Below are 24,678 nucleotides of genomic sequence, written 5' to 3'. Positions count from 1 at the left end.
TCTATGATAGGGTTTTCATATAAATTTATATTCTTTCTCCATTTACATCTCCCACTAAATTTAATACCAATGTCATATTTGTCAGTGGATGAATGTGGCATTAACAGCCAAAAGCATTTCTAGAATTTCCACAGTGAGCTCACTGTAAGCAAGAGCCCATCGTAGGATAGGAGAGACCCACTGATGATCAAGGAAGTGAGGAAACAGATTTGGCTGAAATTATTCCAGTAATTAAACCAAAGATCAGAGAGAATGACTAAACCGGGCTCATAGCAGGCAGTCTCTCATTTTCACATGAATAGCATCTTCTGAATCAATGCCAAAATATTCTTTGAGCTGTTATCATTTGTAGTCTTTCATTAGGATGGTGTAAATTTTGATAAGCTTATTTTTCCATCAGGAACTTTATTTGAATACTTAACCTAAAACAGAATAAACTGAAGTAAATTATCATGTCAGGATCCAAGCTGTAATTTTTATTCAGCTGCAAATTGAATCAGTGTTCTCATTTCTCCTTAATCAGATTCCTCCTATTTTGAGATCTTAAGGTCTTCTTTATCTTCTTTTTCCCCATCGTTGGTTTCTTCTGCTCCCCTAACACCTTCATCTTCCTCCTCCTCTTCCTTCACTGTTATTTTAGTTCCGGGTACACAGCTCTATCATCTTCTTCTGGTTCCTTGTCCTTGCCACCAGCAATGTTTACCAGTCTTCAGATGTCAGCCCTGTTTGTTTACCTTGCCTCTGTTTCGTGATGGGAATGAAAAGATATGGGAGGCTTCCTACTTCCCTGACCTGAGAACAAGGAATATTCGGCATGATAAGTTTAAAAACGATTGTGTGGGGGCGTGAAGGCTCCACGGGAGAAGGAACTGAATCAGTTGCATCCTGAGTCAGTTGTCCTGAACCAGCGTGTGCCAAACCCCCGTGTCTTTAGTGAGTAGTTCCAAATAGTCTTTCTAAGGGTGAATAGAAACATGGCAGTTTTCCTGCTCATCCTTCCACATATTCACTGGGCACACATAGACAGTAGTTTCTGGGGCCACCGATTTATAATTTTTCCCAGCATGTTGCAGGAGCAGAAAAAATTCACATGTGTCTGCCCACATCTGTTCCAGTAAATCACCAGCCTCTGCTCAGAATAGAACATATTCCTATTAGATAGTATGTTTGGCAAGATTATCACCATGTAGTATTTTAGAAATTCAAACAGAGTAATTTTTTGAATTTCATAATTTCGGTAAAATATCTGTGTAGTAGCTAGATAATATTTTACTTAATTGACTGTGATTGGAATTTGAGCTAGATTTAAATTTTCTCCTAAAGTAGTAAAGTTTTGTATTTTCTGCTCTTAACATTTTCATTATTATATATATTGACAATTTCTGTGTACAGACACAAAAACATTGATTTTAATAATTTTCTCCTAAATAAAAACACTAATCTAGCTGATTAGACTGCAAATACATATTGTCTTAATTTGCCAGAATCAAACCAAATGCCGTCATCTCCTAATGGAATCTGAGCTAGATGACTATGATATTCTATTTGAATCTCTTCTCTTTACACTTTGTTATGGCTTCTCCTCCAGAATTCAGATCTGATTAGGGTCTGTGGTATTAATATTATTAGAAGTAGCATGCATTAAATGGTAATGATAAACACCCTCAGGTGGATATCCTCCAGTTATACGACCCTGCACTTCGTGTTCAGAGCGTTAAAAGGCATGTTATTTGATCACAGATTTAATGCCACCCCCAACTCCCATCTAAACTCTGCTCTTTGGGAAGAAGTCAAAGGCACAAATCTGGCTCCTCCCGCATTGCTGATGGGAAGATACCCTGCAGAGCCCGGCCGAGGGCACCTCTTGCCGCCAGCCAGCGATTCAGCTCCTGGCAGCCCCTGGAACCCAGGGCAGCACTGGCTTGTGCTCCCAGACAGGCTCTAAGAGGAATCAGAGAAGGACTTCAGAGCATGAGACCAAAGAGTGAGCCCTAAACGTTGTTCTGGGATTCTGCATCAGTGGTGGCTGTGTGCTGTACACAGACATTCTGCTTCTAGATCAGGAGCTGAAGGAAAAAACCATAGTGGAGAGGAGGAAAACTTGGGTTTTTTGTTCATATAGATATAAAGCAAATAGATGTTCTGGGTGCCTTATGTGGCTCATTTAAACCTCTTAAAAGACCGAGGAGGCAGGTATTATTATTCCTATTTTAGAGATGAAGAAACTGAGGCCAGAGAGGATAATTAACTTTAAGAAAGTTGCACAGCTGTGAGGATTGGATCCTGGGCTGCTGGGCTGGTTCTCTACTCTTCTAACCACCTCTCATTCTGTATTATGGAATCGCGTTTAGTTGTTGTATCAACATTTAACAGATTGCAATGCTTATAGGTTTACGAACAAGGCAGGTATATTTTTAAGAATAAAGCAAAAAGGAAATGTGAAAGAGGTAGAGAAATAAAAGTGCTGTTTATTAGTGCAGTTAAGGAGTATTCACTATTTGAGTTTTATTGCTATCACACCAGTTTTACTGTTATATTAACTTAGAACAAATCAAAAGGGTATAATATGTTTATTTCTTCTTCTGAATTTTTTGAAATCACAACTCTTTTTAATGTTTCCGGGACACGTGGCCTTGAGGCCCCTACCCCTTTAGCATGAAGATTAAAGTTTAGATCTCTGGAGAACTCTTAGATACTGCTTGTCCTATCAGATAACGGACTTAAATACCTACCCCAGCCCCCGGCACAGGCAGAGCACGTGGTCCCCACAGCTTAGAACTCTCCCTGCTTCTGCTCTCTCACCACCTGGACAACGTGAGAATCACAGTGCTGCCTCCCTGGAAAGGTGGCCCTCAGGAGGAGGTGAGCTCATCCACTGGGATCCTGCAGGGCAGTGTGGGGCCCACAGCAAATGGTTCGGGAACTCCGGCTGCCATTCTGTAAAGACCCCCATTCCTTCTGGTATCAAAAGAGCTTCTCCAACACCATGATACTGCTCACTGCAGCATTTTTCACAATAGCCAGAAGTGGGAAGCACCACAGGTGTCCAACAACACAAGAGTGGATAAACAAAATGTGGTGCATACATGGGATGGGATGTTATTAATGCCTTATTAAAAGGAAGGAAATCTTGTCACGTGCTACAACATAGATGATCCTGGAGGACTATGCTGAGTGAAATAGGCCAATCACAAAAAGACAAATACTGTGTGATTCCACTTATATGAGGTACCTAGAGTAGAGTCAAACTTTTAGAGACAGAAAGTAGAATGGTGGGTGCTGGAGGCAAGCAGAGGGGGAAAAGGAGAATTCTTTAATAGGTGTGGAGTTTCAGTTGGGCAAGATGAGAAGCTCTAGAGATCTGCTACACAACCACATGAATACAGTTTACTGAACTGTGCACTTAAAAATGGCTAAGAGGGTGAATTTTATATTATATATATATATTTTTTTTTTTTGGAGAAAGATTAGCCCTGCGCTAACATCTACTGCCAATCCTCCTCTTTTTGCTGAGGAAGACTGGCCCTGAGCTAACATCCATGCCCATCTTCTTCTACTTTATATGTGGGATGCCTGCCACAGCATGGCTTGCCAAGCAGTGCATAAGGCTGCACCCCGGATCTGAACTGGCGAACCCCGGGCCACCGATGCAGAATGTGTGAACTTAACCACCATGCCACTGGGCCGGCCCCCATATTATGTATTTTCTAACACAATTAAAATTTTTTTTATGATTGAATAATATTTTATGGTATATATATATATATATATGTTATATGGATATATACCCACACATACACATATATGTATACCACATTTTCTTTATCCATTCATCCATCCATGGACATTTATTTTGTTTTCATATCTTGACTGTTGCAAATAATGCTTCAATGAACAAGGGGATGTATATGTATCTTTTCAAGTTAGTGTTTCTGTTTTCATCAGATAAATTACCCAGATGTAAAACTGCTGGAATGTATGGTAGTTCTATTTTGAATTTTTTTGAGAAACCTCCATACTGTTTTCAATAATGGCTGCACCAAGTTACATTACCACCAACAGTGCACAGGGGTTCTCTTTTCTCCACATCCTCACCAGCATTTGTTATCTCTTGTCTTTTTGGTGATAACCATTCTAACAGGTGTGAAGTGCTATCTCATTGTGGTTTTTATTTGCATTTCCTTGACGATTAGTGATGTTGAGCACCTTTTCACGTACCTGTTGGCCATCTGTATGTCTTCTTTAGAAAAATACCTATTCATGTCCTCTGCCCATCTTTTAATCAGATTAGTTACTTTTTTGATATTGAGTTGTATGAGTTCTTTATCTATTTTGACTACTAACGCCTTATCAGATACATGATGTGCAAATATTTTCTCCCATTCAGTTGATGGCTTTTTCATTTTCCAAATTCCAAATATGTGTAAATGGATATACTAAGATGGGTGAACCAGAGTAACACATCTCCTAAGTCAGTAATAGTAACAGCCATCTCTTACGTAGATTCTGCGCAGTAAGTGCCGTAGATATTAACACTTTAAACTAACAGTATATGCACTTATTCATCTGTGACTAGTAATGTTTCTAACACTTTCATCATGTTCCCTCATTTAATCCTCACCCTATCTGAGGTCAAACATTATTATCTTCTTTTTTCATTGAGTAGACAGAGAGATGGTGGGTAGAGGATAAAGTGGACCCACAGCCACAGTCCAGCCTCAGAGTTTGGGCTCCTTAGTTGGTGTCCCTAGAATGTCTAAGGGCTCGGTCATTGGTGAGAACCCTGACTTGTTCCTGAGATTCCACACAACCACAGAGCCTCACAGCACGGCTTGATCCTACAGGCAAAGTGTGTTCAATTAAAAATTTTAAAAAGAGCTTCTCTGTCTGGGAAGAAGCCCCCACAGGATAGGATGAGGTAAAGCCATCACCACGACACTCCCTCAGAGCTTTGGATCTTGTCTTTGGAGGGAAAGACACCGAACTGTTTCGTGGTCCGGTTGTATTCTTGTGATTAGCTACGTGTTTGTTCATCTGTTTTCTACATAGACAAGCTGAATTTATAACAACTGCTTCGTCATAGCTGCAATCTGAGACCCAACACCCTCCAGAGTGGTTTGATTAACTGACGTTTTTTCTTTACCAGGAGATCCTTTTTAAAACATAATTTCAGGTCTGTTTGAAAGGACATACAAGCACATCCTACATTTACCGTAGAAATTTAATTAATTTGTTCCTAATTTGTCACAATAATGCCAACATAATTTTAGTAAGTTTTGGGAGCTGGTATGGGTCCCCAGGGGAGGACAGAGCCTACGTGTTTAATCTGTGAAGAATGTTGGTGCATCTTGTGGTTTTAAACATCATTAAGAAACTTGAGAGAATACATAAAATATCAACGCATTTCTTTTTCTTTCTCTCTTCTCCTAGCAATGCAGCAAAAAGGCCTCTGCCTCGCTCCTATGGCTTCTGAAGTCATCTGGCATCATCGCGAACCGCCCCTGGCCGCGGATCTGCCTCACGGTCGTCACCACGGCCATCATATTAACCATGGCCGTGTTCAACATGGTGAGTCAGGGCGCCCACCAGGCAGGGCCTTCTTTGCTTTCGATGCCTGTCTTGGTGGAATTTTGAAACCTTGTCCATAGCTCCTTTGGTGACTCCCCTTTCTGCCTTTTAAATTCAACATCCAACTGCTATAGCAGCAGCTTCACTAAGAAGGACGCTTTCTGTGGAAGCCACCTGGAGCGGGCAGCTCCTTCCAGCAGCTTCCCACCTCCCTGCTCATTGTGGCTCTTGGCTCCAGAAACGACATGGAATGTCAGTGGGATAACAGAACCATCACATGACGGAGATGCAGTGGGAGAGGGGTCCTGCTCTGGAGGTTAAAAGGCCTGAATTCAGACATCAGCTCCCCACCTTGCTAGCAGTGCCGTCTTGGAGAGTTTTCATTAAACTTCAACAGGCTCCATTTCCACTTCTCGAAAATGAGAACTGACACTTCTCTGCCAAGGAGGTTTCTAGGGTAAATAAACTGATGTTCCTACCACACTTAGGACAGCACCAGGCATTTTGTAAATATTTAACCAGTATACCCAGTATAGTACTGGTATATCCTTAAAAATAGACATGTAAGTGATCAATGCACCTTGAGACACATCCTTCTTCTTATTCTGACATCATCACCATCAACCATAAGCCATTATGATCCTTCATATGTTGAGTGCTTTACTGTTGTTGGAACTGCAGAGGATCATGAGGCACAGTCCTTGACTTCCAGAAGCACAAAATGAGGTTGAGGAGATAGAGCACATGCATTAGATAATAAAGACAGAGTTTTCACAAATTAGACAGCATCCATTCAGCAAAAAAAAAAATATTTATTGAGCATAAATATGTGCCTGGTCCATTACTAGATACTCAGAACCTAAAGATAGTTCTCTGCCTTCTAAGAGTTCACGGTGGAGTCTAGGAGACAGACAGCGTGGTAAACCCGCTATAAAAGAGTCTGAGAGCCAACAACACAAGCATGCAGAGAGGCGGCTCAGTGGAGGGACAACACGGCCTGCTGGACTGAGCTCTGAAGGATAGGTAGAAGGAGTTGAAGAGATAGTGGATGAGAGATGAGAAAGGGAAGACATTTGGCATTGAGGACAAGGAAGAGGGCAGACATTTGTATTCAGAAGTAGTGAAACGTCAGGCTGAAGAAGTAGCTAGGGACTTTTAATGTTTACTTGGGATCAGTCCTCAACACTATACTGCAGAGCCTGCAGAGCCTGACACACCTGGAGATTCAGGTGAGGGTGATGCCAACTGGAGGCCAGACGGGCTGGGGTGCCATCTTCAGGGGCGGAATGGCCTCTTCATCCACTTCACCCTGCCCAGAAGTTACTCTGAAGGATCCATGGAATGGCGGTGTCAGAGAGAAGCTTTCCCTCCTTCCTCACCTTTCCCCTTCAGGAGGTGGATGTATGGATTCCCAGGTGTCCTCCTGCATTGGCAACTGGAGGACAGGCGTGCTGGCTCTCCGCACCTCACCTGCCCACATGCCCCAACTCCTTCTAGGAGTTTCCCCTTAGAAAGCCCATGAGGTCAGGCCCTGATGTAGGTGCCCCCAGGTGTGGGCCAGTGAGAGATCCCACCACAACTACTCCTTCTTCCACCTACCCGCTCAGCGTCAGAGATCAGCTCATGAAAGAGGCTGCTCCAAGCTGTCCTGTAGGCAGTTAGAACTGATGGTGCCTGAGTGGAGAGGGCTCAGTGGTCAAGCCCGTGCAGTCAGCAGCCTTCCCTAGGACTAGCTGGCCCTGGTACTGCATTCATATGTGGAGTTGTCTTGATGGGTCAAGTTCACCAGGGGACTCCACCATCCCAGGCCTCCTCCTGCTCTGTAGAATTAGTGAGGGACACTAAGCTAACCTCCCCTCCTCCTCCATTCATGGCATCTGAGGCCGTCTTCCCACTGCAGGGACATGAAAGCTCCCTTCAGGATGGGGGCCTCGTCTTCGAGGTCTCAGGCATACCTGGACCATGACATCAATTATTTCCAGCAAGGGCTTAATCAAGACTGCCTGGGGGACAGCTGGAAAATGGACAAGTCATTCCCTGGAGAACTCCCCTGCTCTTGAGGGGCTTGAAAACGCAAGGGCTCAAGGAGAGACTTGCATCAGGCAGCCTGAGGCACACACTCATGAGGGGCCCAGAGCAAGTGGCCAAGGGCTTTCTGTGTGATGACAACCCACAGGGGTTTTTCCTGAGGCCCCAGAGCTGTCATCAGAATGCGGGAAGACTCAGAGTGGGGAAGGCGAGATGAAGGACTGAGACTGAGACAAGAGTGACTTTCCTGGAAGAACCCTCCTGCAAATGTATTCCTAGCCACTAGGAACCTCACCTTCACAGGCAATATTTTGGATATTGCAAGGGCATGGAAACATCTTGGGGGAGGAAGATGGGCAGAGAGGCAAAGGACAGTGGAAAGAACCTGTGCAAATCTGAGTGTGTTTCCTGAAACAGCTTTCTCATGCTTGACTCTGTAACATGCGTTTGTGCATTAGCCCTGCTGCTCAGAGGTCCAACCCTCTGGGAGAGCGCACCAGCAAGCTCCCAGAGGAGGTGGGCAAATGAAAGCTGCAGGAGACAGCTGGGTCAGAGGTAAACTCCACCATGAAGGGATGGGAAACAGGACACTCTTGAAGGGTAACGGGGCACACTAGCTACTGTTCTCAGATATTCTACCAGACACAGAGTGTGTTCAGTTTCTCTAACAAGAGGTGATTGCCACTGTACCCTTATAATTAAGCCTCCTCATCCATCAAGAGTGTGTTCACTCACTTGTGCATGCACAGAATGAATAAAACACAATTTCCTGAGGCCGGCCCAGTGGTGTAGTGGTTAAGGTTGCATGCTCTGCTTTTGCGGCCCGGGGTTTGTGGGTTTGAATCCCAGGTGCAGACCTAGCCCTGCTCATCAAGCCATGCTGTGGTGGCATCCCACATAAAATATAGGAAGATTGGCACAGATGTTAGCTCAGGGCCAATCTTCCTCACAAAAAAACTAAAAAAACACACTTTCTGAGTTTATTGGCCTCCATTAGCCAACAAACAAATTATGAGAACAAGACATTTAACAGGACATTGACACACTTAAGAGTGAGGTCTTTTTTCTTTATTTTTTTTTTTGCATGTCCTAGGAAAGCACCTTCTATAAAAGGAGTAGCCTTTCGATAGTTACTAAATGAAAGAATGAATAAATAAATGGGTAAGCACACAACCCTTTAAAAAAGAAACCCGTTTCTTTTTGTGAAATCCAGTTTGACCTTATAAAACCATGATTTACCACCTAATTTTTTAAAGACAGGTTCTAAATGGGGAACAAATCTGATTTAGAAGCTCCTTGTATTACATATAGGATAATTTCACATAGGAAGCTCCTTGTGTTTCATATAGGATAATTGGTAATGATTGGCGTGCTGTTCAGTCACTGTCTATAAGTGTTTGACGAGCTGAGCATTTAGGAGTATATTTTTTTTTTTACAGTAACTGTGATCCCTTTGGGGAAGAAATACATCTCCAGTTCCAGAAATACATCTTCCAGGGTCATTTTCCTTCCTCATAAAGAAAGGAGTTCACTGTCGAGTAAGGTCAAGAAGTCTATGGGAGACGTGTTAAAAGTATGATGGATGATCTTTAAGAAAGAAATGAAATAAGGCTTCGCTCCACATCCTGAGCTGCCTTCTGCGGCAGTAGAGGCTGTGGGGCGAGCAATAAGCTAGATGCCTTTTTTTTTCTGTCTAGTGATGCAGAGGGAGAGGAAATCAAAACTGCTCAGGCAGTTTTTCCCTCCACCAGTGCAGGAGAAATAGCATTTTCATTGATACCTGGTGCTCTGAGATTAGCAATTCGTTTCCATACAGATGCTCCTCTTGTATTTATTTCAAAGAAACATCATGAAACAGTATGAAAGCTGACATTAGGCAGAGAAAGGAAATAATTTTCCCTAGTTATAGAGCTTTCTTATAATTTCTTATTAATCACAGAGGGGAAGGACTCGCTCATCAGGGCACCATCTTTGATCACATCGGACGATTTATAGAGAGATGCTCTCAGCTGTGCTGATCCCCACCCTCTTGAGTTATGACTGTGTGAGGCAGACGCAGGGTGCTATGACCACCCCGGGTCATAAATATCACCACATGGTGCTGATGCAGCATTCAGAGGCTGGCTAGTCAGAACTGAGCATCAGTGGGGAGCCATGCAAGGGAGGTGGGCTCCAGGTCAGTCACTCACATTTGGGGAAGACCTTCCTCTGGGGATGTGGGTGAAATCCAGTGTTTATCTGCTTGCAGTCAAATGCTCCCAGCGTTGTTTCTGTGCCTTTAGGAATTTCCTAGCCCCACTTCAAACTCTCCATTCTCGAGAGGTTTCTAACAAGCATAACTTTTAAAATTTGTCTTGGTAGTTCCTTTGGGAATACAATTTCTAGACTAATTGAGCCCCACTCCTGAGTTGTAGTTTTGCCGTTTCTTAGCGGTTGTTAACCCAGCGAGGCTAATCCAGGCATCAGACTCACGTTTCAACAAGAATAGCCGCTCTTTTGTGTGTTACGGGGAGGGAGAGCTTTCAAGAGCAAGCTTTGCGTAAGCCACTGGAAAGAAAACTCAATTTTCTGTTGGAAAACTTCACTTTTTTAGAGTCATAGCCTCATTCAGGTCTTCATGTATAGCCCTTGTGATTTTTAAGTGTTCCATTACGGACAAAGCAAAAATGATTTCCTTTTCTTTTCCTGCTTTTTAATGTTTGTTACTTTTTTATTGGGTAAAATATCTTTAACTAAGTGTACAATCCAGTGGTGTTAAGTACATTTACAGTGTTGTGCAACCATCACCACTATCCATATCCAGAACTTTCTCATCATCCCAAACAGAAACTTTGTACCCATGAAACAGCAACTCCCCACTCCCGCTTCCTGCAGGCCCTGGTGACCTCTACTCTGCTTTCTGTTACTGTGAATTTGCCTGTTCTAGATCCCTCGTATACCTGGAATTACATAACATTAGTCTTTCTGTGTCTGGCTTATTTCACGTAGCATGTTTTCCAGGTTTTCATTTTCTCTTTGATGCACAGTCCCTCCACAGCAGGTGAACCTCTCAGTTTGCTCAGTTTTCCAGCCAGTGGCAAGCAGCCCTTTTTAATTGCGTCTCTGTCATCACCTGCCATCGCCCTCTTTACCTCAAAGGAGAGAGAGGACTTAGGAATGGTATGTGGGCTGAGGCTGCCTATAGTCTCCCGCTGCCGTTGACTGGATGGTCCATTTCACATTGAGCCTTCTCATGGATTTTTAGGCATTGATGTTTATTCTCAGCCTGCATTTTTACAGCCCTTGCAAGAGCCAGGGTCAACAGGAATGGTGTGTTCAGAGGACTGACTTTTTAAAATCTCATTACACACCGATGTAAATGATGAAACGTCCAGGTCAGTTGTATTTAAAATGAATTGTGAGATTTTACTGTGACATCTTAACACCTGATGTGCACATTGTGACATAGACACCCCAATAAAAAGTAGAGAAAAACAATCAGTTATCTAGATTTTTTCAAATGTAGGGTTTTGGGTACCAGATTGCAAATGACCTGTGTGTTTTGTTCCATTTTGGTTTCCAGCTGACTGTTTAGAATCGTGTATAAGAAGCTCAAGTGTCCTGCCATCTCTTTTCTGACATTTTGACGATATCATCGTTGATTTCCCGCATCGTTTTGCAATCTCTTCTGAGAACTTCTCAGAGAATATGATAAATAGCATGTCTTTGTGAGCCACATAGACAAGGAGTTAGCTGTGGTCAACTAGTAGTCTGTCTGGACTTCTAATTCCAACCAAGTGACAAATGTAATGATATCATCAGGCATAAAACAATATTAAATCACATGTTTGCGATTTAATATTATTTGAAGAACATAATTCTGAGATGTTTTACATTGCCTGGAAAATGTGAAGTTTGGAGGAAACCTAAAAATATGCAGTGTTCATTGGCACTTTATTGGGACATTTTGTTCAGGATGAGGATATCTTTTTCTCAGTGATGACAAAGTTGTAGAATATTAAAATGAGTCCAAAGAGTGGGTCTCCAAATAATTATGATGCTAAAATTCATTCTATAGAGGAAGTTGTGACAGTTTAACCTGGAAAGAAGAGGGACCTGAGATTCCTAACTCTCGAGTATTTGCCTGCCTATAATTAGAGGGTGACATGAGTTTATTTTAGGGTGACTAAGAAGACGGAAGAGGAGACATTGATAAAAAAAAAAATTATTCTGTGATGCCACATAGACAGAATGAAGATTTTCTTGATTTTTGGAGTAGTTAATAAATACTAGGAAAAGGTGGCAGAAAGGGGTTAAGGAAGCATTGTTGGGTATAGTAATTGAAGTTCTTTATTGTTCTTTAAATTCAAACCATTGTATTTATTGTATAACCTCCTTGCAAGATAGTTTTTCACAATATATATTTTTATTCCTTGTGCGGCAAGACTGTTTCTTCTCTTTATGGTGCTATAATAAAGAAGTTTTTTATTAAAATATATTTGACATATAACGTTGTGTAAATTTAAGACGTACATGTTATTTGCTGCATTTGTATATTGTAATGTGATTGCCACTATAGCAATAGTTAGCACGTTTATTGCATCACGTAATTATCATTTCTTTTTTGCAGAGGGAATAAATAAGATCTTGTCTCTTAGCAGGTTCGGTGATTATACTACAATATTGTTGTGTGTATTCACCAAAGTGTGCATTACATCTCCAGGACTGATTTGTCTACTAGTTGCAAGTTTGTACCCTTCAACAAGTTTTTGTTAATAATTTTAAGATCCCAGGTACCTAAGACTGCTAACCTATCAAGCTAAACAGTCTCCTTTTATTTGTCATTTCTTGATTCTTCTTCTTCTTCTTTTTTTTTTTTTTTGGTAAAGAAGATTGGCTCTGAGCTAACATCTGTTGCCAGTCCTCCTCTCTTTTTCTTTTTGCTTAAGGAAGATGGTCCCTGAGCTAACATCTGTGCCAGTCTCCCTCTATTTTGTATGTGGGATGCCGCCACAGCATGGCTTGATGAACAGTGTGTAGGTCCACACCCAGGATCTGAAACCACAAACCCCAGGCCGCCAAAGCAGAGTGTGCAAACTTAACCACTGTGCCTCCAGGGCAGCCCTCATTTCTTGATCCTTTAATATTTAAATAAATTGTATTTTGAATCTATCATATCTAAATTTGTAATATTTTGGAGTGTATTTGCCAAGAAATTACTCCAATCATTTTTTTTCTGATATAATTATTTTTCAAAGAATTAGCATACTTATAGTTCAACCAGGGGTTTTGACATTTTTGATAATTTCTTTAGTCTAAATAAAGAAATCTACATTTCTTTGATTTTTAAATGAACTTTTTACTGCATTTGATCAAATGATATGATGAGTAGAAGCAGTGTATGTAGTATCATTCTTGGAATCGGAGTGTTCCCAAGAATATACTAAATAAATGCCTTCTTATCTACCTGAGTAAATTAGTTTAGATATTTGACAAGAACTCTGCCATCAAAGGAAATAAATCAATAGAAGCAAACAAAAGCAACCATGAAAACGATGCAGGAAAGTTATCCTTTCTAAACCTTGAATATGTATGGTCAGCCCTATGCAGGAAACACAGCCTAGCTTTATGGATGACGTGAGTTTCCTTCAGTAAAAGGAAGCTGGCCCGAGTGATTTGATTCTCTCGTTTATTTTTACTGAACACTCCTCTGACCCTCAGCCGCAGTACAGAAAAGTGACGGATCCTTGGTCAGTTAAACAGTGTGTGTTACAGCTTCTGTGGAAAAGAGAGACAGAGAGAAACAGGGAGAGAGACAGAGAGAGAAACAGGGAGAGAGAGACAGAGAGAAACAGGGAGAGAGAGAGAGAGAAACAGAGGGAGACAGACAGAGAGAAACAGGGAGAGAGAGAGAGAGAGAAACAGAGGAGGACAGACAGAGAGAGAAACAGGGAGAGAGAGACAGAGAGAGAAACAGGGAGAGAGAGACAGAGAGAGAAACAGGGAGAGAGCGAGAGAAAGACAGAGAGAGAAAGAGACTGAGAGAAAAAGAGAAACAGAGAGACAAGAGATAGAAAAAGAGAGACAGAAACAGAGAGAAACAGGGAGAGAGAGAGAAGGACAGAGAGAGAGACAGAGAGAGATGGAATTCTCCTACCTTGCTAACAGCTTGACACTTTCCTTCTGGGAGCTGATCTTGGTGACTTACATAGGAGCTAATCATCTTTATTTTCTCAGGATTACTTTTTCTTTTAAATGAGGACCCCCTTTCCAACAGTCGTAAGAGTATCCATCCTCTCAGATTTTAGTCTCTCATGATCCTGAGCTGCCAAGTGCTCACAAATAATAGATGCAAATGTTGATGCCAATTATTGCATTTTACCCATAAAATTCATTTCTTTTCTTAAAATCAAAAACTCATCAAACTCCATTGACTCATTTAATGTTTGAACGAAGATGGTGAACATACTGCAAAAACATTTAAAGGCTCTGATTTCTTAGCAGATGGTTGAAAGTCTGCGTGCGTCGTGATGTCAGCCTCAAAAGTAATTCTAACCAAGCCCTCTGCCCTACACTTTGGACATTTTTCATTTACTGTTTAACAGAGGTGCTTCTGTTTTCTTTAACATCAATTCTGTAGTTCTGGAATTCACTGTTAAGTGTGTAGCACCACAAGAAATAGTTATTTATTTATTCAATAGAAATTCTCAAAGCTTCAAAAAGGAGAAGATGAACCTATTTGCGTTTGACATACAGATGCTGGATTGCCCACATAATCCTGCTTGCTGCGCAGAAGGAACCCAGTCATTAATAAACTTAGCACCCACCTGCTAACTCTTTAATCTCCTTGGCACTAATTCATTGAAAAAAAATCATTTTCTTTGCAGTTTTTCCTGAGTGACTCAGAGGAGACCATCCCTGCAACTGCCAATATATCAAATACAAGTCTTTCTGCCTCAAGTAATCAGGCAGCGATTCTGCGTGCGCAAAATTTGTTTTTCCTTCCGGTAAGAACATTTCATTCCTTATTATTGCTTCTGCTGTTTTCCTGGATGCTGTTAGCCTATTTAATGTCATGGTCTCCACTTTCTCATCTGTTCTAGAATTCTCTTTTCTTCTTTGATCTCAACACCTGAGTAGGTCCTGCCCAGTTAAACTGGCAGCTTTTGGAGAGGAGTCCTGACTGACTGGCACCCGTTTGATCCCGTTTGCATGCGCAGTGTCATTTTGATGCTCTTACAGATGACTCGCCTTTATTCTCTGAACTGCTACATTGTATAGCATGTATCCCAGCACTTACATTCAATTACATGTTACTGAATTTCTGGGTTCGTTGCCTAGAGATTTTGCTAATTGTTTCAGTGAATTAGTGTTAGCTCCCTGACTGCACTGTCAGGGACCACGTCTCAGATTTCTGCCACTCCTTTGGCTGCAAATACTGTACAGTGATTATATCCTCAATAATCCTTACTCACTGACTCATTTTCACCAATGTCCAAGAGGGCCTAGATTGAAATTTCAAAACTTATGAACACATGGGTCTTTTAAGTGAAAAGAGGCAAATCAGTTATTTACTGCTTAGTAACTTCTTTCTTCCATGAATTGTTTGTGCAAAAAAATGTGTTTTGATAATCTCCCTTTCATTTTTTGAGTAATCATCTACAAGTAGCAGGCATTATTTGAGTTTCTGTCTCACACAGTTTTGAGAGTAATAAATAAACTTTTTAGGGGACTGAAATTGGTAATTTAATGTGTATACTTTTAAAATTCCCTACTGGTTCTTTAAACCCCATTAGCTGTGGCGATGAGATCTCCTTTCCTCACTCCTTTCATTAATTTGTTCCCCTGACTTCTGGCTTTGACGCTTTTTCCCATCTTGCCATTTCAGTTTCCTGGGGAGCTCACAGCTCTGTGTACAGAGTGTAGGGGGTTCTGGTGTGTTTCAGAGGCAAGCTGACCAGGGTCCATGGGAATGTCCCTATGGCCTCCGGAAGAGAGGATGGCGTGGGCTTCATGCCTTATCAAAGGGGTCCTGCCTTCATTTTTGGCATTAAACCCCATGAGGAGTCGACATCATCTTTTCTATTTTAGTTATGTGAAAAGTGAGAGACAGGATTCGTGATGAAGATTTATTGGCTGTGATCTCTCTGTGGGCAATTTGGAGCCACCTTCTTTAGAGAAAGATTTAAACTAACTGTGTGGTCTCGCTCTTCCTCCTTGAAGAGACGGCATCATATGCACGTGGTCCATAGGCCAGCAGAGGGAGAGAGCACCTCCAGGCGCCCCATGCTGCACTCATATCGCACTGTGTCTGGTGGTTTAAAGTAAAGATGCGTTTTCACAGGAAAGAGAAGTGTAGCTGGCAAAGCATTTTTTTAAATGCTTCCATCTAATATTGTGGGGTAGAACGGCTCACCATGCTTGGCACCACTAAAGGCAATGAGGTAATCCTTCTGAATTTCATTTAGGTAAGTCTGTACGATACCTTATTTTCAAAAGAAGGAAATCATTAGAAACCCAAGATGGGAGAGGTAATGTTTACACAACCTGAAAAGATTCTGAAAAAATACACAAAAGACTCTTTAAAATCAAGATCAGACTTCGTCGACAGACAACTATTGTTCCAATAATAAGTCCTCAGAAAGAGGATTATTGTGAGCTTTGCCAAGGAAACCCCGAGAGTTCATGTACTGTCTGTACAGAAACTGTGTTATTAACTGGCAGATTCAGGAGTCCCGAAGGAGCCTGGGAACATCCTGGTTCCCCCCTTCACAGATAGAAAGGAACATCAGGAAAGCTGTTCTGTGGATGTGCGTAATGTAAGCATTATTCCTCTCAACCCCCGTCCCGTGATATCTGAGCCTGACAAGGGAGTGGGGAGAGCTGTCCACATTCACTGCTGCAGGTGGAATAAAGCTATGAAACACTTCCTAATGATAACTTATAATAGTCATCAAAAAGCATAAATACGCACATTACTTTTTACCCTGCAATGCTAATTTTGGAAATTAATTTTAAAGGTGCAAAGATTTAGCTACAAAGGTATTTATCAAAGTGTTTAGATAACATCAACAACAGAAAAGAAAGAAGAAGAAAGCAAACAACCTAAGAGTTAGAATAGATTTAATTGTTTGGATAAATTCTGTTATAAACGTACAATAAAATTATATCCAACCACTACAAAAGATATTGCAGAAAAATGTTTAATGACACAGAAATATATGTTCGTGGTGTTATTAGTTGAAAGTATCATTTAAAAACATTCCAAACAGTATGATCCCAATTTTCTAAAATAATAATGCCAAGAATAAGTAGCAAAAAAAAGGCTGGAAATATATATATCAAAAATAATTAATGGTGGCTCAAGTTGGATGTTGCAGGTTATAGAAGACCCTTATTTTTATGTGTCCTTTGTATATTTCTTAATTTTTAACATCAGTTGTATTTCAGTAGCAGAAAACAAAGTTATTATAAAATGTCCAACAAAATGAACCCTAAAAGATCTTTGCCATGTCGGCACTTCACATTCCACCAGGCATTTGTATCGTTTCATCCACAAAACTACCCTGTGAGGTAGATAGGATTGGAATTCCCATTTTCCAGCTGTGGAAACTGAGGCCAAAAGAGACTCGAGTAAATTACCTAAGATAACAGTGGCTATTCCCTTGGTGTTAAAATGCAAGTCTATTTCATCAAACAACTATATTGAAAGTGTTAATAACTACATTAACTCATATTAACTTAGTTAACTTAATATTAATATTATTAAATTATGTTACTTGGTAATTAAAATAATAATTACTAATTAAAATAATAGTTAATTTTAAATTAATATTAACTTAATTAACTGTGTTAACTAATAATTACATTAGCTGTATCAAAACTATGTTGCAAATAAGGTTACTAGTAATTAGATCCTAATAGAGGTCAGTTCACTCACCTACAGCCAGAACCCTTGACCGACTGGCACTCTCCCTGGGCGGCTGCATCCTTAAGAGGAACAGCTGATCCTCAGGGCTCCCAGCCAGGCCTTCTCATGTTATTCTCCCTCATTCACGCATCCCTCTGTCGCTATCTGTAGCTTCCCACCCTGTCTTTAATGAAGTCCCAGATCACCTTGTGCATGGCCTCCAAGCATTCTGGAAAGGCTATTTAATACAAAACAGACTAAAAAGCTACTTTCCATTAGCAAGTATATTTTAGTAGATGTTCCTGAAATGTGAAAACTTTTTAAAAGCCTGAGAATGAATTTTAAAATGTGAAATCATAGGCATGTTTGTATAGGTATTGGCGCATATTTGAAACCAGGAGTATTGCAGGAAACCTTTACAGTCCATCCCCAACCCCCTGGAAATACACATGCACACTCTGATACACACTCTCATCTAAGGGGCCCATTATTCTGCTTTTCATACGGTTAAGCTGAACTGGTTGATAACTTTCATTCTAATAATGGGTTTCAAACATAATTTTAGCAGCAGAATCCTTTGTAAAACCCAATCTTACAAAGAGCCCCAGTTTATAATAATAATAGCAGAGTTTATCTAGCCTCCCATGGGCCAGATACTGTTCTGAGCTCTGTACTTATCTTATTTCATCTTCACAACAATTCTTCAGAGTGGATGCTATCATCTTCCCCACCTCGAGTCCCTCGTGCGGGGTGCAGGATTGCTTTAATTGTTCAGCAAGCTGCTTTGGGGAACAGGTGGGACAGACTCTGAATGGGGCCTTGCCCACTGCAGTTCCCAAGGCAGCTCCATGGCTTTGAAGGAGCAGTTTCCTTATACTAGTGACCATCAACTAAGACATTAGCAGGTTATAAACCAGGGCTCTCAACCTCTTTGTGGCGAAGGCCTTATTTTCATTTTGTTTTGTTTTTTTAGTTTCCAATTTGTGGATTGATACTTTAGAAAAATATAATGGTGAGTTAGCAGAAAAATGTACTAAAAAAGAAGACGTACAAAATGCAAGCTTGTGTTTTATTGGCTTCAGCAGAAACAAGCCCACCCTGTCAGACTGTTAGGAGGTTCCTCAGCAGGGCTCCCAGGCCTGCGGGGCCCTCCCTAGGCATCTGCAGAGCTCCCTGGTCTGCTGCCAGCGGCTGTCCCCAGCCCCGGTGTGTGTTGTGTCACTGAGCCCTCACACCTGCCCTCACAGCTGGATACTTAATAACTTATCTAAGGTAACAGTGGCAGAACTATGGGTAAATAAAGGCTGGTTTCAAAGCACTCGCTTCCTCTGCTTCAGGGAGCAGTGAATGCTGCCCGTCTGCTCTCTCACAGCTCTCTCGATTCTGTCACTCCACTCTGCCAGCCAGAACAGTCCCATCAGGACACGCTCCTCTCCTCTCCTCCTCTTCCTAGTCAGGTTGTGGGTGCGAGCGGTAGTCAGAACAGTGGAGAACTGACATCAAGTAGGTAATTTTGGGCAAAGAATTTGTGCTTACCACACTCACCATTCCTTAAAATGCTGCCTCGCGTAGTGCACTCTTGCCCGGGAACGCTTGACTTCCCCAAGAGTGACCCAGTTGACGTGTGATCCGTGGGGAACTGCTCTTCTTCCCTTTGAAGCTGACGCGCCCGGTGCAGTCCTCCGCAGTCCAGGCTCTGTCTGAGTTCCTGCAAGGGTGCCTCTGACAGAGAAGGAAGCTGCAGCTCGTTTTTCAACTTCCTCTCTTCCCCAAGAACAAGACTGATGAGCTAATATCCGTGGCCTTCCAGATAGCTTACCGCGGGTGACCTCAGCTGGGGCAATGAAAGTAAGAGCTAGAAGGACAAAAATGAGCCGTTTACACATGGCTCATTCCATACAATGAAGCTAAAATCGAGTAGCTTGCATAGTGGGCTATTTTTTAAAGATAGAGCTGAATCAAACATCCATCAGATCTATGTTTTATTAAAATTATTAAGCTTTATTGAATGCTGCTTCTGTTCCAGGAATGCTAAGGGAGGCGCATAACCACTTGTTCATAAAAACTTCCCGATGTAGCAAATAAGGCTCTGGGAGAAGAGCAACCATTCTCATTTAATGAGTCCATCGCAGCTTACAGGGCCCTGGGCTCCAAGCTTCGTTGTTCTGCTTCAGTGACCTACAAAGGACATTATGACCCTCATTTTACAAATGAAGACACTGACACAGGCGAGTTAGTTCACCTGCCTAAAGTAACCCAACTAACGAGGGATTGAAACGGGACTGAATCCAGGGCTATCCTGTCTGGTAAATAATGGTCAATAGTGAGAAAAGTGCTAACACAGGGTGGGCCTGCTGGCTGCTTCCTGTGAACTGCAAAAGATAGAATGTGCCAGCATCTTCCCATTTCTTCAGGTGCCTCTCTGCTTCCAGGATATTCTTGATTCATCCTGCTCAAAGCTTTTAGTTTTTTAAATCCTTTCTGTTTTAGATAGTCCTGACACACAATGTCTCTTTCGATAAAATGCCTAGGCTCTTATACTTTTAATAGAACTATTTGTAATGATTTATTCCTCTTAATGAATTGAATAATTGAAAGACCAAAAAGGATTCTATGTACTATCATTGTTTTTTTAAATCTGTAAATGTGTAGGAAGTTACATTGTTTTTATTTTCAAGAAGCTCATGGCATTTGCTTATAATAACTTGTCTTCAATATAGTTTTTCTATTACTTCTGAAAAGTATGGCAATACTTTTCAATACTGAAAAGTTGGCAATACACATGATTATTTTTTATTAAACATGTGACGCTGGGTCAGCAAGCCAGGTAATGAGTAATTCTTTTCTTAATCAAATGTGTTCAGGCATTTAGCACTGGATCAAAGAGCAGAAAAAGACACGTGCTTTCACAGCCAGTTTATAGGTCGACCACGTGAGCTTAGCGGTGGTCCCCCACTGTCATTGCTTCAGCGTTTCTCAGCAGAGATCCTGACTGTTCACCTGATGTATTTCTCTCCTCCAGTACTTTATCTACAGCTGCATTCTGGGATTGATCTCCTGTTCGGTTTTCCTGCGGGTGAATTATGAGTTGAAAATGTTGATCATGATGGCCGCATTGGTGGGCTACAATACCATCCTCCTCCACACTCACGCCCACGTCCTGGATGACTACAGCCAGGTCTTATTCGAGAGGTAACCAGCTTCCTGGTCTTTCTCCTTACTTTCATTCTTTTATGGGATGTTGATAACATGTGTGTTGAGTTAAGTGCATATTAGCAATATCATTGTCATTGGTAATCATTGTGTGAGACTTTCTTTGAAATGAAGGTTCAGGAGGATAATGTGTGTTTTTATTATAGATTACATAGACTATGTATTAGCATATACACTTAGAAGATAAGAAGTGGTTTAGTGGACTTGTGATATAATCTATACTATATTGATAAGAATAATCTAGGGTTTCCCACCCTTAGCATCATTGATATTTTGGACTGAATAATTTTCTGTTGCACAGTGGGGGGTGCTGTCTTGTGCATTGTGGGTGAGTTAGCAGCACCCCTGGCCTCTACATACTAGATGCCAGACACAATCTCCCCACCCCAAGTCATGACAACCAAAAATGCCTCCGACATTGCCCTGCGGGGCCAAATGGCCCACCTGTTGAGAACAATTAAATTGATATACACAAAAATACTGGAAAATCAATGGTTACATTCTCAAGTTATAGCGCTGAATTTCTTCTTGGAGATTTCCTGAAATACTCTGTTTGGGGAGAGTGTTATCAACTGTGGCAATTCTCTGCTCTGTGAAGAAATTGACTTCCAAGATAAGATAAGATTGTGTTTACTCTCCCAGCCTTAGGACTGGATGCTGCGAGAATGTTCCTCTCAGGTCACTCACTCAGGTTTATAAAAGGTTTCCTGTGATCAAATTACTTCCATGAGCTTATGATGAATATTTATTCCCTGCTTGAAAAAAGAGTTTTAATCCTTATGATGTTCTCCATCTCACATCTTAATAGCAAAACAACATTTTATATCAACTATTAGGTTTATTTCTGGACCCACCAGGCTTCAAATTTTTTCTATGAGCACTTTGCATAATCTTCCATAATGTTTCTATATTTCTTTTAACATGAAATAAATGCCTTCAGTGTTTGCATAGATTTATTGTTCCAGAAAGATGGTTTGTGTTGAGAGCGCATGGCCACTTACTTCTCCCTTGGAGGCCCAGCGTCAAGAACGGGGGGAACCTCACTGTGTAAACGTTTCTGACCAATAAGAATACTTTTAGAAACACAACTGTAATGCATTTTCTGCATCTAATTTAATTTCCGTTATCATCCACACCATGAAATCCTAATAATCTGTAATCAAGCTTAGGGTAGTGGAGTTGCAAAAATGTATAATTGCATTAAGGAAATTTTATGGTTCCTTTGCCAAGATGAGAATGAAATCAGAAGTTAATTTTCCAATAAATTCTCAAAATCTCCAGCCAAACATGCTTTAATATTTCTCTACTGTATCCAGAGAGCCTGTATCAAATCCCTAAGTAAATGTAGTATTACCGATTTTTACGTGCAACTGATGATGCTACTAAATTTTCCTTTATTAAATTTAAAGCTCCTGAATATGTTACACATCCGAAACAAAAGAAGAAATTAGATTAGCGTGTTTCTGATGGGGAGAGAATGACTTCTGGGGATCTGAAAGAGACACCCCATCTCTGATTAGAACCCCAACAGCAGGAATGTGGTTATTTGTTTGAGGAAGAGGAGTTTTTACGTTCAGAGCCCTGTCATTTCATTCAAGGCCTTCTGTGTTTGCTCTCTTGGTTTCAAGGTTTGTAATAACCTTAGAGCTATGGAGGGCCGACATGAGGAGCCTCAGGGCCCCGCCTTCACTTCCATTCTCTCCAGGAGGGGTGCATTCCTAATCTTGACCGTAAGATTCTGGCCCTTCCAGACCTGATTCCTGCACGAGCTCCCACAATGTTCCCAGAAGGAGTCCTCTGCTGAAAGATGAATATTACTAACATAATAGCATAATATCTCAAAGTTAACAAGTTTTCTTACTATCAGGTTAAATCTACCCCTAAATGAGAGAGCCTTAAGAATGGAAGTTTCAAATTCCCTCCTGCTGTCTCCAGCCTCAGTGTATGTTTGATATAACCCTGCAACTCCTGCCAGAGCCAAAACTGATCACTGTCAATGTTTTCTTTCTTTTTTCTGAGATTCAAGAGATTCTCCCATCAAACGACTGATAAAGGTTCCCTCATCCTTTGCCTGGTTTGTTGATGCTGACACACCTCTGTCAGACATGAAACCAGGGTCCTTAAAAAAAACTCACTGATCTGGGATGAACATCCTTGAGAGTGAACATCTAAGTCCCAAAGCCAGAGCCCCAGTTCAAGGAGGGAGCCGGCTTCCAGGAGCGACAGGCAGCACCTCCGTTTCTGACCAAGCTCGTGTGTCATTGAAGTCATGTGCTTGGTCCCGTCCTTTTCTGACTTATTTCTGGTCACTCCATCCTTGCCTCCCTTTTCACTCCTGGTTTCCTGGTCCTTGCTCTGGTCTTCTTTCTGGGACCCAGGCTTGGCTGTGGCATTGATGTCCTTGCTGCCCACCTTGGCTTCTGGACTGGCCTTCATCAGCACTGACTGCTCCCAGTAGACCTATGCCCAGCTTCTGGCTTTTACTGATGGGTGTGCCTGAGAACTGAGCAGCCCTCCCGCCTGAAAAGGTGAAGAGTATCGCCCCTGGAGGAGTCGGTTGGGGCCTCTGTTGTCTTCTAGCCCCTTTTCTGTGATGCATATGCTGGGGACTTTAATAGACACTCTAGAATCAAGGAAAGAGCAGGTCTGAACCAGGTACCACTGCGGTATCCACAGTGCCTACAGCTGAGCCAGGCATCTAGTAAGTAGGTGCTCAATAGACCTCTGTTGAATGAATGAATAAAAGCAAGGTGTGCTCCTGAATAATCAGAAGAGCCCAAATACTGGCAGTAATGAAATGTCTCACCTCACCTGCTTCCCTGGAGGCAGAGGCTGCTTGAAGTTGTGTCTGTTCAGTATCAGCACCAGTTTTTGTTTATATCCTAATTTTCGAGAGGAAGTCTGGAGAGGGCATCTCTCTTTATAAGGCAGTGCTGGGCCGTCTTCTGCACACACGGTTTGGATGGCGTTAAGAGTTCACCATGTTTGATGTTTCAGGGGCCATTTCTGAGCCAAATTTGACGTTGATAATAGATGAGCCAACAAGATGGTGCAAACCAATAGGGAATTTTTGCCAACAGGGTTAGCAAAGAACAGAGGAAAAATAGGCGCTAGAAAAACTCCAGGTCAATGAATAGTTCAGAAAATCACATCAGATATTCTCGTGAATGTGGAAAGCCAACTTCTTAGGAGAGAAAAAGAAGACTACTTTGAGAGAGTGTGCCATTAAAAATCCATTCGAATGGAGGCCAGCAATGTCCCAGTACTTAATATTACCTGCCATTATGTGATTCTGATAAGTCACCTTGTGATGAAGGAAGCTCGGAAGTGTCTGGTGTTTAGAAGATCCAGAACAAGATGTCTCCTAATTCTTTGGCATTTACAACAGTCCTCCATCTTGACCGTGAGGACAAGATGTTTTGCTGAACCGATCGAAACCATTCCAGTTCCAGTCCATGACACTGTCTCCCAAAGCTCTCAGCCTTCGCTGTCCAGGACGAGTGCTCTTCACGGTGATGGTGATGTTGATGACCATTGATAGTGCTGCAAGCTGTTTTTGTTTTGAAGACACTTCCCTGTCCCATGACAAAGGCTTGTTACAGAGTCTGCAAAAAGTTGTCAGATTTTTCCCATGAGTTTTTTTCTTGAAGAACTGAAAAGTCTCATAGGATGAGTGTTACATTTCCTGTGAACCCAGCCATTATGTTAATTCACCTGAATGCTGGAAATGCACCTCTAATTCCAGAGAGGTGTGAAGGATGGAGAGTTTGACAGAAGGATAACAAGGAGGCCGGTAGACTTACCAGCTCTGTTTGGGCACTTAGCCTAAGAAAACAAATACTCAGTGGACAGCCAATAAATAAGGTGCATAAATAAGTAGCAGCCATATCCAGTGCCCAATCATTCAGAAGCTCTGGGTTGTTGCTGGTAGAAATGTCTGCGTAATTTTGACTTATGATGTTGGCAACAGCTACCATTCC

General features: G+C 41.7%; 1 protein-coding gene across 3 annotated transcripts in view; it reads left to right on the top strand.

Annotated features, from left to right (window-relative positions):
* ADCY2 (adenylate cyclase 2) overlaps positions 1-24,678 on the top strand; it is a 402,902-nt gene that overhangs the window by 337,285 nt on the left and 40,939 nt on the right. For all 3 annotated transcript variants that reach the window (XM_014828435.3, XM_014828434.3, XM_014828433.3), the window contains exons 16-18: positions 5,431-5,568; positions 14,463-14,582; positions 20,508-20,677. In XM_014828435.3, the coding sequence (XP_014683921.3) occupies positions 5,431-5,568; positions 14,463-14,582; positions 20,508-20,677 (428 nt within the window). The remainder of the gene's footprint in view (positions 1-5,430; positions 5,569-14,462; positions 14,583-20,507; positions 20,678-24,678) is intronic.

This window comes from Equus asinus, chromosome 10 (genome assembly GCF_041296235.1).
Source record: "Equus asinus isolate D_3611 breed Donkey chromosome 10, EquAss-T2T_v2, whole genome shotgun sequence".
Classification (NCBI taxonomy): domain Eukaryota; kingdom Metazoa; phylum Chordata; class Mammalia; order Perissodactyla; family Equidae; genus Equus; species Equus asinus.
The sequence above is the reverse complement of the archived record's forward strand: the minus strand, read 5'-3'. Positions and strand labels throughout refer to the sequence as shown.